Genomic DNA, 14,218 nt, shown 5'->3' with positions numbered 1-14,218 from the left:
AGCTTGTAGATCTGCTATTTTCAAAAGATTTGTATCCATTTTATCCATTTGAAAACTGTGAAACTGGACATTCTGCATAATGAGTAACTTTTTGTAACTCAAGTAAAGTATTTATACCTTTATTTAAAGGGGTTATGACATAAAAAAGAAAAGTGGGTTCATTTGCCTCTGGACCAACGCATCATCATCCAGCGGAGGATGTGGTTGTAGGTGAGGGTGAACGCAACAGCTGAACTGGTAAATGGTAAATGGTGCATTGGTGCAACGATACAAACACAGTGGAAATAGACGGGTTTGTGGTCCACGTCACGTTTGATTCGGTACCAAAATTAGCCAATGAAACCAGGCTTAACCAGCGCTCCCCAAAACAACAGGTTTGGGGATTGGACGGACTGATTACATGATACAGTCACCTGTGCATTTAGTCTCAATGTTTGTAAACAAGAAACCCGTCTATGAACATCAAAGGTGATTTTTCTTTTCTTTTTTTTCTTTTTCTTTTTTATGTCATGACCCCTTTAAGACCTGAGGCCGATTCTACAAATGTCTTCTAAATCCTTCTGAGGTTTCTGAAAAAAAAAAAAAAAATCTGCTTCTATGATCAGTGGTAACTTCTCAAACCTTTTTATGTCAAGGACCCCCAAAAATATGGTTCCTTGGTGTCTGATTGTTTCCAGGTGACATTAGAGCCAGAGATCCCGGAGGAGGCCAGAGGAGACGTGTTTGAGACGGCTACTCCTGGCCCACTAGGAGAGAGGGAGGGGGAGGAGGATGCAACAGTAGTGGAGATCACCTCCACGTTTGACTACGAAAGCATACTAATCCACGAGGACACCACCAGCGAGACCGTCCCAGACTCCACGGGCGCGGCGTTCACACCCCCATCCCACACCACCTCGGGCCCCCTGCGCCCCACTACCCCCCTAACCCACCATCACGAGGGGGACGAGGAGGGTCCCGTGGACGAGGAGGTCCTATCCGCCGTGGTGACCGACGAAACTGAAATCGGGGGGGTGGACGCCCCGTCCGGCTTCACGGAGGACACGCCCAGAGTCTTCCCCGCCGAGCCCCAGCCGGAGACGGGCGACTTCGAAGGGTCCACGTCGGCGGAGGACGAGGCTTCCGGGATGGATGCCGTTTATCCACCGGAGACCCCCAGACTCACGAGTCCTCAACCCCCTTCTACCGTAGCCCGTCCAGAGCAGCCTCGCGTCACCCCGGGCCCGGGAGGACAGCTCCCCTCCCCCAAAGACCCCGCCGAGGACGACGGAGCGCGAGAGACCGGCTCGGGGAGAGAAGGAGGAGAGACCTCCGGGCAGCAGGAGGTGTCCGGCGACTCCTCCTCGCCTCTCGGCGAAGAGGTCACCACCACTACCGTTGTACCGGCCGTGGCCCCTGGAGCCGGTGAAGACCACCGCACCACCACCACACACGCCGCACGCGTCAGCGCGGCGACCAAGGACCAAACCCAGCGACAGCACACCACGCGCCAAGACACGACGCATCCCGCGCTCGCTGCCACGCACGACAAGGAGCGTACCACAGCTCCCAAGGACGGTTTCAAAGAGCCTTTGTACTCGACCGTTCCGACGACGCCCCGTAAAGAGCCCGCCTCACACTCCACCACGCTTCATCAGGCCACGCAGTCCGACGGAAGCGCTTCTTCCGCGGCCCGACAAACTCTTTCCACTCCGTCTCCCACGTCCCTCAGCGACCGCGCCAGCAGCAGCACCACCCGTGCCGTCCCTTTACGGGACCTGACCCCCGCCCTCCCGGCTCCCACCACCCCTTCCCCGTTCCCAGAGGAGTCTGTAGACTACGAAGACCCTCCCCCCTTCTTGGAGTCGGTTCCCCAGGTGCCTGCCGAAGTTCAGGGCACGGAGCGACCGCACAACAGCTCTGACACCATCTACTCCATGGAGGCCACTGCTGTGAATGTCAGAGGTATGTGTGTATTCCAAGGGTACAGCCTTAGGCGCCACCAACACTAAGAACAATGACTATTAGAGCAGTGAAGTTTGACGTAATTTACACATCCTACCTGGTTCGTGTTTTTTTTACCCCATTCTGAATTGCCATAGACTTTTTTCATATCGCGTCATATAAGAACCGTGTTCCTAACAAAAACAAATTATCTCAGCGGTTTGACTCATATGGATATGAAGAATCAACTGAGAAAATGCTACTGTTACTGTCGCCGAATTAGTTACATTTTCGCTAGAAACAGACTGTATCAAATATGAGTGACTGACTATCATAAACCATACAGAGCCACCTCCCCGACAATATTGCGGAGACCGTTTGTTTATTTTTGGACCACAATGCTTATATGAGACGATTTAAGTTGACCCAATGTTATTCTCCATAGAGAAATTACTTCCGTGAACCGGGGATGAGCGAGTCACGTCATGACTTTGTTGCTCTATATATAATGATAATAGAATACAATGCTTTTATTGGCTGTATAGAAATGAAAAGAAAAAAATCACACCTAGTGTGTAGTGAGCGGTGCTGTTTGTGAGTTCATTTCATTAAACGTCCGGCGAAGCTTGACCAATCCTGGGCGTACAACAAACTTTGAGCGCTTTGTGCCAAGATGTAGGCCAGATGTAGGCCAGAAAATCACAACAATGCCAGCATTTAGAAAACACCAACATAGATTATACACAAAAAAAAGGGTTTGTTTCCATTGTGTTCCACTTTAAGACACAGAACAACGCCCAACTAACTGCACAAACAACCATAAAACAAAGAAAATAAATGTATTCCCGTTTGGTTGCTTGGGGGGTATTTGTCACTGTACATTTTTCACATACTGTATGTGAAATGATGTCCCTCTGCACTCAGCATTTCCCCCTGGCTCCAACTGTTAGCTGCAGTGGGTGCTATTAATACAGCACCCATGGGGAGCAGTTAGGGTGGGTGAAGTGTCTTTGCACAGGGACACTTCAACACATCATCTGGGGGGGACGAACTGGCGACCCTCTGATTAATGTACCCATTCAGTCACAGTAGGACCGCCCCTCTAACATCTAGTGTTGTCACGATACCGGATTCCTATAAGATATTTAAAAACATATCAATATTGAATACCATTTTCAATACCACGGGGGCATATAATATCTAGCTAGCAGTGATTCTCAAGCATTTTAAGGAACCCCCGTTTGACATGCACTAGGCCAGTGTTTCTCAAATGGGGGTACGTGTACCCCTAGGGGTACGCGGAGGTACTGGAGGGGGTACTCAAGATAATGCCCCCCAAAAGAAAAATAGAAGTATCATGATAATATTATTCATAGTTAAATAATTGACTACAATTGAATTAGAAGGAGAAACAACATTTACTGTTGTGTTTAATGATGACACTTGGAGAAACTTGTTGTGAGCCTGATAGTTGCCAACCCAAATTAAATGGTAGGCTACCACCAGGCAACTGGTATGTGTTTGAATGTTGTTTGAATGTAAGTTATTGACATGACAACTGGACTGAAATGTTATGGCCACAATGTTGAAACTCTCACTCGCTTTTTTATTTGTTGTGATGTTATATTCTTGAAAAGGGTGGTTATCATATACCGCTAGTTATGGGTTTAATTGCAGTTGGGAAAATGTGTTGTCGCGTAAAAGGGGTACTTGGATTCAAAATTCAGCAAAAGGGGGTACTCCAAAAAAGATTGAGAAACACTGCACTAGGCTACTGACCCCCATTTAATGGCATTTATAGCGCTGAGACCCCAGTTTATATTATAAAATAAATGTTAAAAGACTAGTGTACAAATGGAACGCGTACATTTGGCAAAAATAGGCTGGTTTGCAATCTTGTGCTGCGGCCTGGGAAAAAAAAGAAAGAAATCATGGCTTCAATATTTAAAATGTGTTCCAGGTAGTGCAAAATCTGAAGGCTGTCTTACCTACTTTGGTGTTGTTGACCCATGAGGACAAGTAATGACATGTAGTCATGAGAGTGGGTTTGATATATTGAAGCATTCAACACAGTGATGAAATATACCACATTTGGATCTGTCTAGCAAGGCATCAGCAATGCAGTGAGTGAAGTAAACCATATCTTACACTGTAGTGATTTGAATGTGTTGTTTTTGCACGTGCATTTTGCCCATGGTACAGATCTCCTGCCATGCTCGGTCAACGTGTGTCAGAATGGAGCTACCTGCTACAAGAAAGGAGCAACGAGTATCTGTGCGTGTGCACCTGGATACACCGGACGCTACTGTGATACAGGTACGCTCATCACACACACAAACACACACGCATGCACACACCAGAGATGCCCATGCGTCGAGACTTGAGTCTTTGAGGATCGAGTCCAAGTCGAGTCTTGAGTATTTGGCCACGAGTCCGAGTCGAGTCACGGGTCTCTTGCGCACCTGAGATTCTTTTGCACGAGACAAGGAAAGGACAATGATGTCGGGCGTGTCATTCATTAATGCCTCAAATAAAATAAATTAAATAAATATTGTTCACAAGACTTTGAGCTTGAGTCCGAGTCAAATCTTTGACGGGCAAGTACGAGTCAAGTCTCAAGTAGTGTTGTTGGTACCACTTAAGCTTGTTTTTCTTGACCATCACAAAGTTCAAAAGTTAGGTCCATTGTTTATCTGACTGGTATACTACAGTGTACAGATACAGTATATATATTTGTATGCTATGGACAGATTATTACTTTGACACTATATTGTTTAGACTGAAGCTAGGTTCTTGATTTACCTGTTCCTCTTTTACCGAGGCACTACACACTGTCTCCTCTGCATTTGATGTATGTGTTTAATCTGCCAAATGTCTGCTAAGTCTGCTGAATGGCTTGATTATAGATCGCAAATTGTTCACGCGCAGAAATATATTCACTCAGATTCGTCCCACCGAAAATAGCTCTGCGTCGCCTTGTGAGCTTGTAGATCAGACGTATTCATCACACGACAATGTACAACAAAGTATAAATCAAGCACGGTTATTGATAATAGTGGCAACCAAGCTAAGGAATAATGGAGAGTTTATTGTTGTGTGTGTGTCGTTTGTGTGCATGGGTGCGTGCAGACATTGACGAATGCCAGTCGAACCCTTGTCATAACGGAGCCACCTGCGTGGATGGGGTAAACTCCTTCAGCTGCCTGTGTCTGCCCAGCTACGGAGGAGAGCTCTGTGAAAAAGGTGAGCTTATGTATCAACAGACCAAACATGTCATAAAACGGCCAGTTGTGAACGAACACCAGGCTTTCCCCCAGAAAGTCTGGTGGGCGAGGTTACCTCCCGGGTTCTTCTGTGTTCATTCCTACTAACAACAACACTACATGTTCAGGGCAGTGGTGCTGACAGATTCTGCGGCTAGAGAATAGAGATTAGTAGATCAGCAGTTTGTGGCACAGTGTACAATGAAGTATACGTTAGGCATTACAGTGTGTGGACACTGTTCTTTTTGATAATGTAGGAAACCAGCCAATCCCTTCATGGCTCCATGAAGGGATTGGCTCCAGCCAATCCCTTCATTTCGGTTTTATCTCCATCTGTGGATGAGACTCCAAAAGCTTATTGTGGAGCTTTACAGTCATTGGGGTTCTTAATTTCACTCTAACTCTAACCAGTACTACCTAAAGTGAGGTGTGGACATTTAGACAATATCCTCATATCGTCGTTGTCGGGTGGAAACCTTGTATGTCCAAAACCGTTTGTTTTGTATTTATCATTTAAAAAATCGAATAAACTAGTGAAAACTGCCGATCTACAAGCTTGTAGATCTGCTGTTTTCACTGCTTCTGTGCGACGGCCTTGTCTGATGAAGCAGGGCTTTACTTCGCGAAAAAAACTTACAAATTTGAAACTTGGAGATACGAGGATTCTGCCCGACAGTGACGATATGCTCCTTAGGACAAAATAATATCCAACGGTGGTCCTCCTTGGCCGGTTGTGTGTGCAGTTGCAGATCCGATGTTACTTGGGGAAAAAAAGTATGACAACTCCAGCAGAATGTCCTGTACACGCTTGCATGTTATTCTTTGGCTGGGGAAATGACCATGTTTGGGGGAAATGACCATGTTTGGGGCTGTAGACTAGAGTTTCTGTGAGAAGACGCACATACCCATTAGAGCTGTCAAACAATAAACATTGTTTTAAACCGTGTTTGGTCTAAAAATAACGACATGAAAGGCATTGCAGGAAGGGGAGCCGTCGTCGTTCCGCTAAGGTGTTGAAAAGATGTTTTAAAACAGTCACGACAAGAAGATACCCTCTCTTGACTAAAATGTCAGCACAACGCCATGTTTTAGCTCTCAAGAGAGAAGTCAGACGGGATGTAGTTTGAACTGAGCATCAGACCCAGACCCATTGAGACAAGTTCTTCTATGCATGTTATTATCACAAGCTGAAAATAAATATTATCACAAGCTGAAAATACCTAAAACATGTCTTTTAAATCCTGACGGCTTTCTGTGAAACGTATGTTTCTATGATCAGTGGTGCTCAAAGTTTTTAATATCAAGGACCCCTAGAATTATACATATTTGACGTTGGACCCCCATCTGAAAATAGTTTGTTCCAGGGACCCCCATGAAGCAAAGATTTGAGTTAAAAATGTTCACTTTAAAAGAATATATATTCAAAGATTTGCAGAAATGTTTTTTCAAAAATAGCAGAACTACAAGCTCATAGCGCGGCACTCGGTGCCGCGCTATGAGCTTGTAGATCAGCTATTTTTGAATAGCCAAAGTATAAAAAACAATGGTTAAAGTGGTTACGTGACACAGATGCATTCCCGGTCTTAAGCTACTGTATGATCTTTAACATCTTCTTCCATTTCATTTGCTTTACTGTTCTCACACACTTGTTTTACTACGCTTGGCCATAGATTATATTATATACGCATCCTACCAACGTGTTCACATAAACGTTCATATAAGTAGGCCTGCAAAAAGGTAACTTATTCATGCACTAATATGTCTTTTTGCCGGAATGAAAAATGTAGAAATGACATGCAGATGTTATCATGGACAGCTGGAAAAGAGCAGGACTCAAATGGAGCCTACGGCAGTAATGGACAGACCGGACTATGAGTGTGGGAGAATGTTTGCGCTGCTGCCCATGAATCCATGTGACGATTATGTTGTTGCTCCCAGGCAGAAACCCCTTATCTCCATATTCTAACGCTTTCTGTTGTTTTCGTAAATGAACGCCCCACACGAAAGTAGTACATCTGCCAGCTCGAGCTTGTAGATCTGCTACTTTCGCCGTGTTTGAATTTGAATCTTGAAAAGTGGCAGTTTTTGGATGTTTTCCACAGAGACGACATCATCGCTGTCGGGTGGAAACCACCTATGTTCGAAACTGTTACTTTTCAGGATTGAAATTGAAAACTAGAAAAGAACTGCAGATCTACAAGCTTTTATGCTTGCAGATCTTGCTGTTTTTGGTACTTTTGTGTGACACTTTAGTATGACGAAGAAGTGTCGCATGAATATTAATTAAGAAAGAAATCATAACAAATATATATGGTGATACAAGGTGTCTGCCCGACAGCAACGATATGTCATGCTTGAATGGGCTTATTGTGCATAACGAAAAGTAAAGAATCTGCTGACGTGTTTTTATTCTGCTTTAAACCGCCTTAAACGTCACAGGCGAATGTTTAAAAAATGTGTCAAAATCGTTCGGAAATCGACAAGCTACAAGCCAGTCTACAAGCTTACAATGCATTATGCATCGCTCCGACTGGACGAAGTATAAAATAGCTGGGCTTAATTGGTGAAATAAATCTACAGTCTCCTGCACTAGTGTGCTATTATTATGACGAATGCTGATGCAAGGAAAATGAACTGAAATGCTGTCAGTGCCCCCAATTCTCATAAAGTAGGTGAGGCTGGATCTGTCTGACAGTATGTAGGGTACACAGTCACACACACACACACACACACACACACACACACACACACACACACACACACACACACACACACACACACACACACACACACACACACGCGCACCACCCTCTTTTATTGTGCTGTTAACATGTGCATTTTTAAAACCACATTTTGCATGTGACAATGACGCATCTGTGCAGCTTTGCTTTTTCCCCCCTAATTCATACTAGACTGATGACTTGGCACCACATACATACATACTGTAAATACAATACATTCATGATGTCACTCCCTAGAGGAGAACACAGGCTGGAAAAGAATCCAAGGATTGTGTCTGTTTGTGAATGTCCACACCAGCGGCGTCAGTTCAGAAAAAGCTAAGGTATGGCAACATGACTGGTGTCTTGCACGCGCGCGACACCAGTCATGTTGCCATACCTTAGCAACAGGCACGATTACAGTACATTTTATTATTTTCCCCTGTAGCCAAGGTATGGCAGCTGCCATAGCTTGCCATACCCAATTGACGCCTCTGGTCCACACGTCCATATCACCACCACGCTTCTACATTCTACATTAATCGTTACATCATTTTTTTCACATTCTAAAAAAAAGGGCTGCTACGTGGCCCCAATTCATGAATCAATAATCAAAACCATCGGTCCCGTGGGGTCACTTCCTAGAAATGAAGTTGAGTAACATTTTTGAAACAACAACAACAAGAACATGTTGTTGTGTGTATACAACAAAAAAAAGACTCCTGAAGTTATAAACGTGAGTGCGTGCGTGCGCGTGCGGGCGACCGGGCACTCGCGCCAGTGTCCTGGGGTAATATGCCAGTCTCTTGCACCCACGCAGTATCATGGACGGACAAACACAATGTTGAGACACACACACACACACACACACACACACGCACACGCACACGCACACACACACACACACACACACACACACACACACACACACACACACACACAGAAACAGAGCAAACTCCCATTCAGACATAATGTGTAATGTAACATTCAGTTCCATTACACAGTAGTAAGAAAGAGGACCAAACAGTGAAAGACACTACAGCTGCACTCATTCCCATTCTTTAGTATGCCAGAGGGGGAGAAGGAGGGAACGAGAGAATCAACCCCATTATTTTTTGTGTGTGTGTGTGAGAGCAAGCTATTGCAGCTGTGCCTGTGTGTTACACAAGAACCCAACTAAATGCTGACTTTCTTTGACTAAGCCAAGCTTCTCTTTCATCATTCAAGATGAAGCCGTGTTGTTAACCCATTTAGGCCTAGAATTATTGAATGCTTCTTTAACCAGTGAAAAATAGCAGATATACAAGCTCACAGCGCGGCACCGAGTGCTGCGCTGTGAGCTTGTAGATCTTTTGAAAAAGTCGTGAAAATTTGTGCAAATCTTTGAATTATGTATTTTCAAAGCGAACGTTTGTAACTCAAATTTTGCTTCTGGGTGGTCCCTGGAACTAAATATTTTGAGATGGGGGTCCGTGGCCAAATAGATATCATTTTGGGGGTCCTTCACATGAAAAGGTTTGAGAACCACTGACATAGTAGTCTCTCAAGAACAGACTAACTGAGCTCCAGTTAAGTGAAAAGGACCTTTTCTTTGACGATGGCTGGCCAGATTGCTGACATAGAAACATAGGTTTAAAAAAAAAAACCTTAGAAGGATTCAAAAGACACTTATAGTATCGGGTCAAAATTCAAATTTTCACGATTTTTCAAAAATAGCAGATCTACAGAGCTCACAGCGCGGCACCGAGTGCCGCGCTGTGAGCTTGTATATCTGCTATTTTTTAAGAGTTAAAGCATCCACTCATTTTAGGCCTAAATGGGTTTAATGCAATGCTGGGCTTCCCCCCCCCCCCCCCCCCCCCCGCTAACGTCCCCCAAGAGAGACAGAAACAAGAATCATGGTTTGGGTTTTCTCTCTCGACAAGCACATAATCTAGCTGCACTTAGGGCCAGGGGGACTTTTTGGCCAGCCTTGGCTAAAAAACGGTGTATACATTTTATCAATGGGGGCATTGCCGCGTCCTCGGCTAACCTTCCAAAAGTGGGTGCATGCATGCTTGAGTTATTAGGTTTGATGATAGCTGCAGCCCTCAGGGCCTCAATAGAAGAAGAAGGAGAAGAAGAAAAAAAAGAAAACTTTCCATCACGGATTGTCTTGGCATAAAAGCACCTTTATTCTGAAACCCCCGCACGCTGATACAAAACATGCATTGTTGACCGAACCTAACAATGCGAGGGAGCCATGCTTATGAAGTTTAGAGTAGTTTGCTTGGATTAGAAGTTCTCAGTCGCCACGACTGATCTCAGTCGTTTGGATTCCAATCCACAGAAACCGAAAATAGCCTATACAGTACAAGCTCTCAATGCGTCTGTGACCCGCTGCTTGTAAATAGGCTATTTTCGGTTATCATTGTAAGACTAGAGCATGTGTAGTGTTCAAACTGCCAAAGTCTCAGATATTTCATATAAAAGCAAAGGTTAAAGCCTCAATCTGTGATTCCTTCACCTGGTTGGCAGTATCCATCCATCCATCTTCAACCGCTTATCCCGAATCGGGTCGCGGGGGTAACAGTTCCAACTGAGATTTCCAGGCAGCATGTAGAGCAATATTACTAAAACATCATAATATCATATCATATTGTGTTAATAGTTTAGGGAACAGCACCAGTGTGGGGGGCTCCTTTCACACCGTTTCACATATCACATATGGTTAGCCTCATATTTGCCCAAAGGCAGGAACACACCACAAGGGGTGTCGTTAAAGTCTTTCTTGAAATGGGCTGTCATAATGTCCTTGTGGTTTTCCCAACACGATTCACAGAGAAGGCGTCACACATTGCAAAACATTTCACACGACTTATAGCCGAGTTGTAGCCCAGCTTCTGACCAATGAGAGGGAGTGTTGTTGGGAACCAGGGACGTGCTGGGCCCCTGATTCAGCCCGGGAAAAAGAGTTTGAGAGGCCCTCATTGCATGCTATATAGAGAGAGATCTCTCTCTATAGCGCTGCTGCTACTCAAAGATTTGCCATTTCAGATCATGACAAGTGACAAGCCAGTGGGCCAACTACTGTACATGAGTTATATTTCGTCGTTGTCGGGTGGAAACCTTGTATGTCCAAAACCGTTTGTTTTGTATTTATCATTTTAAAAATGATTTAAACTAGAGAAAACAGCCGATCTACAAGCACACAACGCCTCGCACCGCAAGGCGTTGTGACGATTTACTTTGTTGGCCGCCTAGCCCCCAAAATGGAACGAAGGCCGACATTTTATTTTTATTTTTTTCCTAATGGCCGGCCTGGACCGGCCGGGAATGAACCGGCCGTTCGGGAGTTGTCACGCTTTTCCCAATGGCCAGCAGGTCCCTGTTGGGAACTCGACATTAGCCGCGTGAAGCTCAGGGATTGGTTGAGAGGGATGTTTCACTGTGTGCCCAGTGCGCTGCTGTGAGTTTGTGTGAAACTCAGTTAGAACCAGAGAATAGAGTTGGAACAATAAACTGAGGATCATGTCTCTGCCAGATGTCAACCAGTCCATCCTTCTTTTCTTGGGTCCATGTGTTATTTTGTTTCCTGCGTTGCTGTCTTTGTGGCCATGCTGTTATTGTCTCCAGTGTTTGTTTTGGGTTTGATTCACAACACAACACATGGACCCAAGGAAAGGAGGATCGGCTGGTACTGTTCTCTCACTGGTTGAAACTGATGCTTCTCGCAGTGCTTCTCACAGCCCAGTCTGCGACAGAGCCAAATATCTAACCTGATAGGTATTCAGAAACGCTCAGGAAGCTCTTGCTGAGTGCTGGAATCACGCAATGATCTTGTTGCAGAGGCTTTCACATGCAGCGAGCAAAATCTCGACGAGCCAAGTCTTATATTTTGCTATTGTAGATCTGTTGTTTTCGCTAGTTTGGGTCCCGGGCAAACTAATTTATCTTTTGTCTCAAGCTAAAAAGTTTGGGAACCACTACTATACTGGTCAGACATACAGTATAAGCTTGTACTGAAAGATGTTTTGTCAGCGAGCACCAAAAATGATCGGCGACAGTATAATCGGAGCAAATATCTTGCAGTGTGTATTAGCCTTTAGTCATATTTTTAAGTTTTTCAGGAAAGAGGAAATGAAAAATCGAACCTCTGTTCGAAGTGGAGCTGTGTGTGTGTGTGTGTGTGTGTGTGTGTGTGTGTGTGTGTGTGTGTGTGTGTGTGTGTGTGTAGCACCTCTCTGGTCACCCAGGATCATGTGTACCGATTTTTGTGACATTTGAAGAAAATATGTAGGAAAAGGTGCAAAAAGTGTGTTTTGGAGAAAATTCAAGATGGCGGAAAATCTATCCTGGCGCAAATGGGCGTGGCCTATATGGGGAGATGCGTCTTGACCCAAGGAATCCAGGGAAAAAATAATTTTAATTTTCCGATCTACAGTTCAAGAGTTACGGGGCAAAACGCAAAGTGGGCCGTTATAGCGCCACCATGAGGCCGAGTGATGTAATTTTTTTTGGATTCATTCTTAAAATCATTATGAATCTCCTCTCCGAGGTTTGAGACTGTAGCTCCTATGGTTTACGAGAGAAAAATACTTGAATGTGAGTTTTTGCAATTCCCATTATAAGTCAATGGGGAAAATTAATTCACTAATAAATTAATATCAATTAAACTATAGAACCTTTCTCTTAGCAAGTTACTAGCAGACGATTCCTGAGTAAGCCGGTCGATTTGACATATGGCGCGAGTGTGTGGTGCAAAAACTGTGGGAGGAGTAGCGTGCCAAACTTTGAGGCTACATACAGACAGACAGACAGACAGACAGACAGACAGACACGGACGGACACACACACGGCCACGTATAGGGAGCTTGTGTTCCACACAGCTCCAAAAATCACTATCTGCCTCACAGCTCATCCGCACTGCCCGCGATGCGACGCGAGCGATGAAATCTCTTTAACATACATTTGTTTCAATGAGGACGTCCTCCTGCCCTACCGCGAGCAACAATGTGTCGTGCCGCGACGTCTTCCACACCTCCCGTTTTCGCTCGCGGAGCCTCTATTTGAGCGAGGTTTCGCGGCGATGTCCATAGAGGTGAATGGCCATGTCCCGCCCCCCAAACACTTTATATCATTATTTATTTATTTGATTGGTTCAGGCTAACGTCGCAAGGCAATGTCCGACGCTCCAAATGCGGACAGTATTTCGCAGGGCGTCGCGTAGCTCGCGTGCAGGGCAGATGAGGTGTAAAGTAGCATTCCCACCAGGCACGATAACTATGACTATGACTTGTATATTTGTACGATTTTTAAAACTATACTTTTTATAGTTTAGTTATATTGCTCAGTGTGAATGGCCCTTAAAGTTATACCATGTAACTTTTTGTATAAAACAAATCTTAAAATTGTCCTAACTGTTAAATCGCTAAAGTTTTAGAACCCCCACTCCGTTATTTTCAGCTTCTGAAGCCTTCTCTTTATATGTTTTCTACTAAGCCGTGACAGGGGCGGGATTTCCCGGCCAAATTACGTCATCACACTACCGGCCAATCACAGCGAGGGTTATACACTGCCGGCCAATCACAGCGCATCTTGAAGTGGGGTCGCCATATTTGTAGTCGCCCGTGTGTCTCTTTACTCAAAAGGTAATCTCGCCTACCAGGCAGGGTGAAGTAGTCCGTTTCTCCGGAATGCCTGAACGCACAGGAACCAGGGACCCCTCTAAAGATAGCTCTCGGCGTTGTGGAGGCAGACGCGGGGGTGTGAAGGTACGAAAAACGGGCGAAAGACGCGAACGCGACCGCGGTTTGCTATAGGGCTACTGACCACTAGTTGAGCATCTTACACAGTATAGCTTTAAGTCATCTAGTTGACCTAGGCAGTCATGAGAAAACAGCTCATTTTGCTGTTTTCTGTTACAGTTATCTGCCTTTACTTATTTCTGACTAACTCTACTCTCCTAACACTGCTGATTATCCCTGCCTTATTGCCTATGACTATGTCCTCCATCAGAATGCTTGTTACATTCAAAAATAATAATTTATTTCAAAAATACTTGAAAAGATGATGGAAGCTCTGAGGCTAACGATATTAGGACTTGGTTTATTAGGACTTGGTCATACAAACATTTTCAGTTGTGAGATTTTATTGTCGCTTAAATCCAATAGTTTGTGTATTAAACCTTTCAGGATTATGCAGTATACCTACTCTGTTGTCTTCGGAAATACCGTCCATGTCCGTGGCATTGTGACGGCGCTTTTGTAGGGCTTGTAGATCGGCTATCTTGGGACGCAGACAGTGAGGGTTGTGGAGGTTAATTAAAGCCAT

General features: G+C 44.7%; 1 protein-coding gene across 1 annotated transcript in view; it reads left to right on the top strand.

The window, feature by feature from the left end:
- The window catches only part of vcanb (versican b), a gene marked incomplete at both ends in the record, with an annotated part of 67,075 nt that overhangs the window by 42,397 nt on the left and 10,460 nt on the right, over positions 1 to 14,218 (top strand). The window contains 3 exons of the mRNA XM_080742857.1: positions 678 to 1,944; positions 4,126 to 4,239; positions 5,053 to 5,166. Coding sequence (XP_080598983.1) covers positions 678 to 1,944; positions 4,126 to 4,239; positions 5,053 to 5,166 — 1,495 coding nt within the window. The remainder of the gene's footprint in view (positions 1 to 677; positions 1,945 to 4,125; positions 4,240 to 5,052; positions 5,167 to 14,218) is intronic.

The sequence above is a fragment of the Nannobrachium achirus genome (assembly GCF_963921795.1).
Source record: "Nannobrachium achirus genome assembly, chromosome: 15".
NCBI lineage: Eukaryota > Metazoa > Chordata > Actinopteri > Myctophiformes > Myctophidae > Nannobrachium > Nannobrachium achirus.
This window is presented reverse-complemented; position numbering and strand designations above follow the sequence as displayed.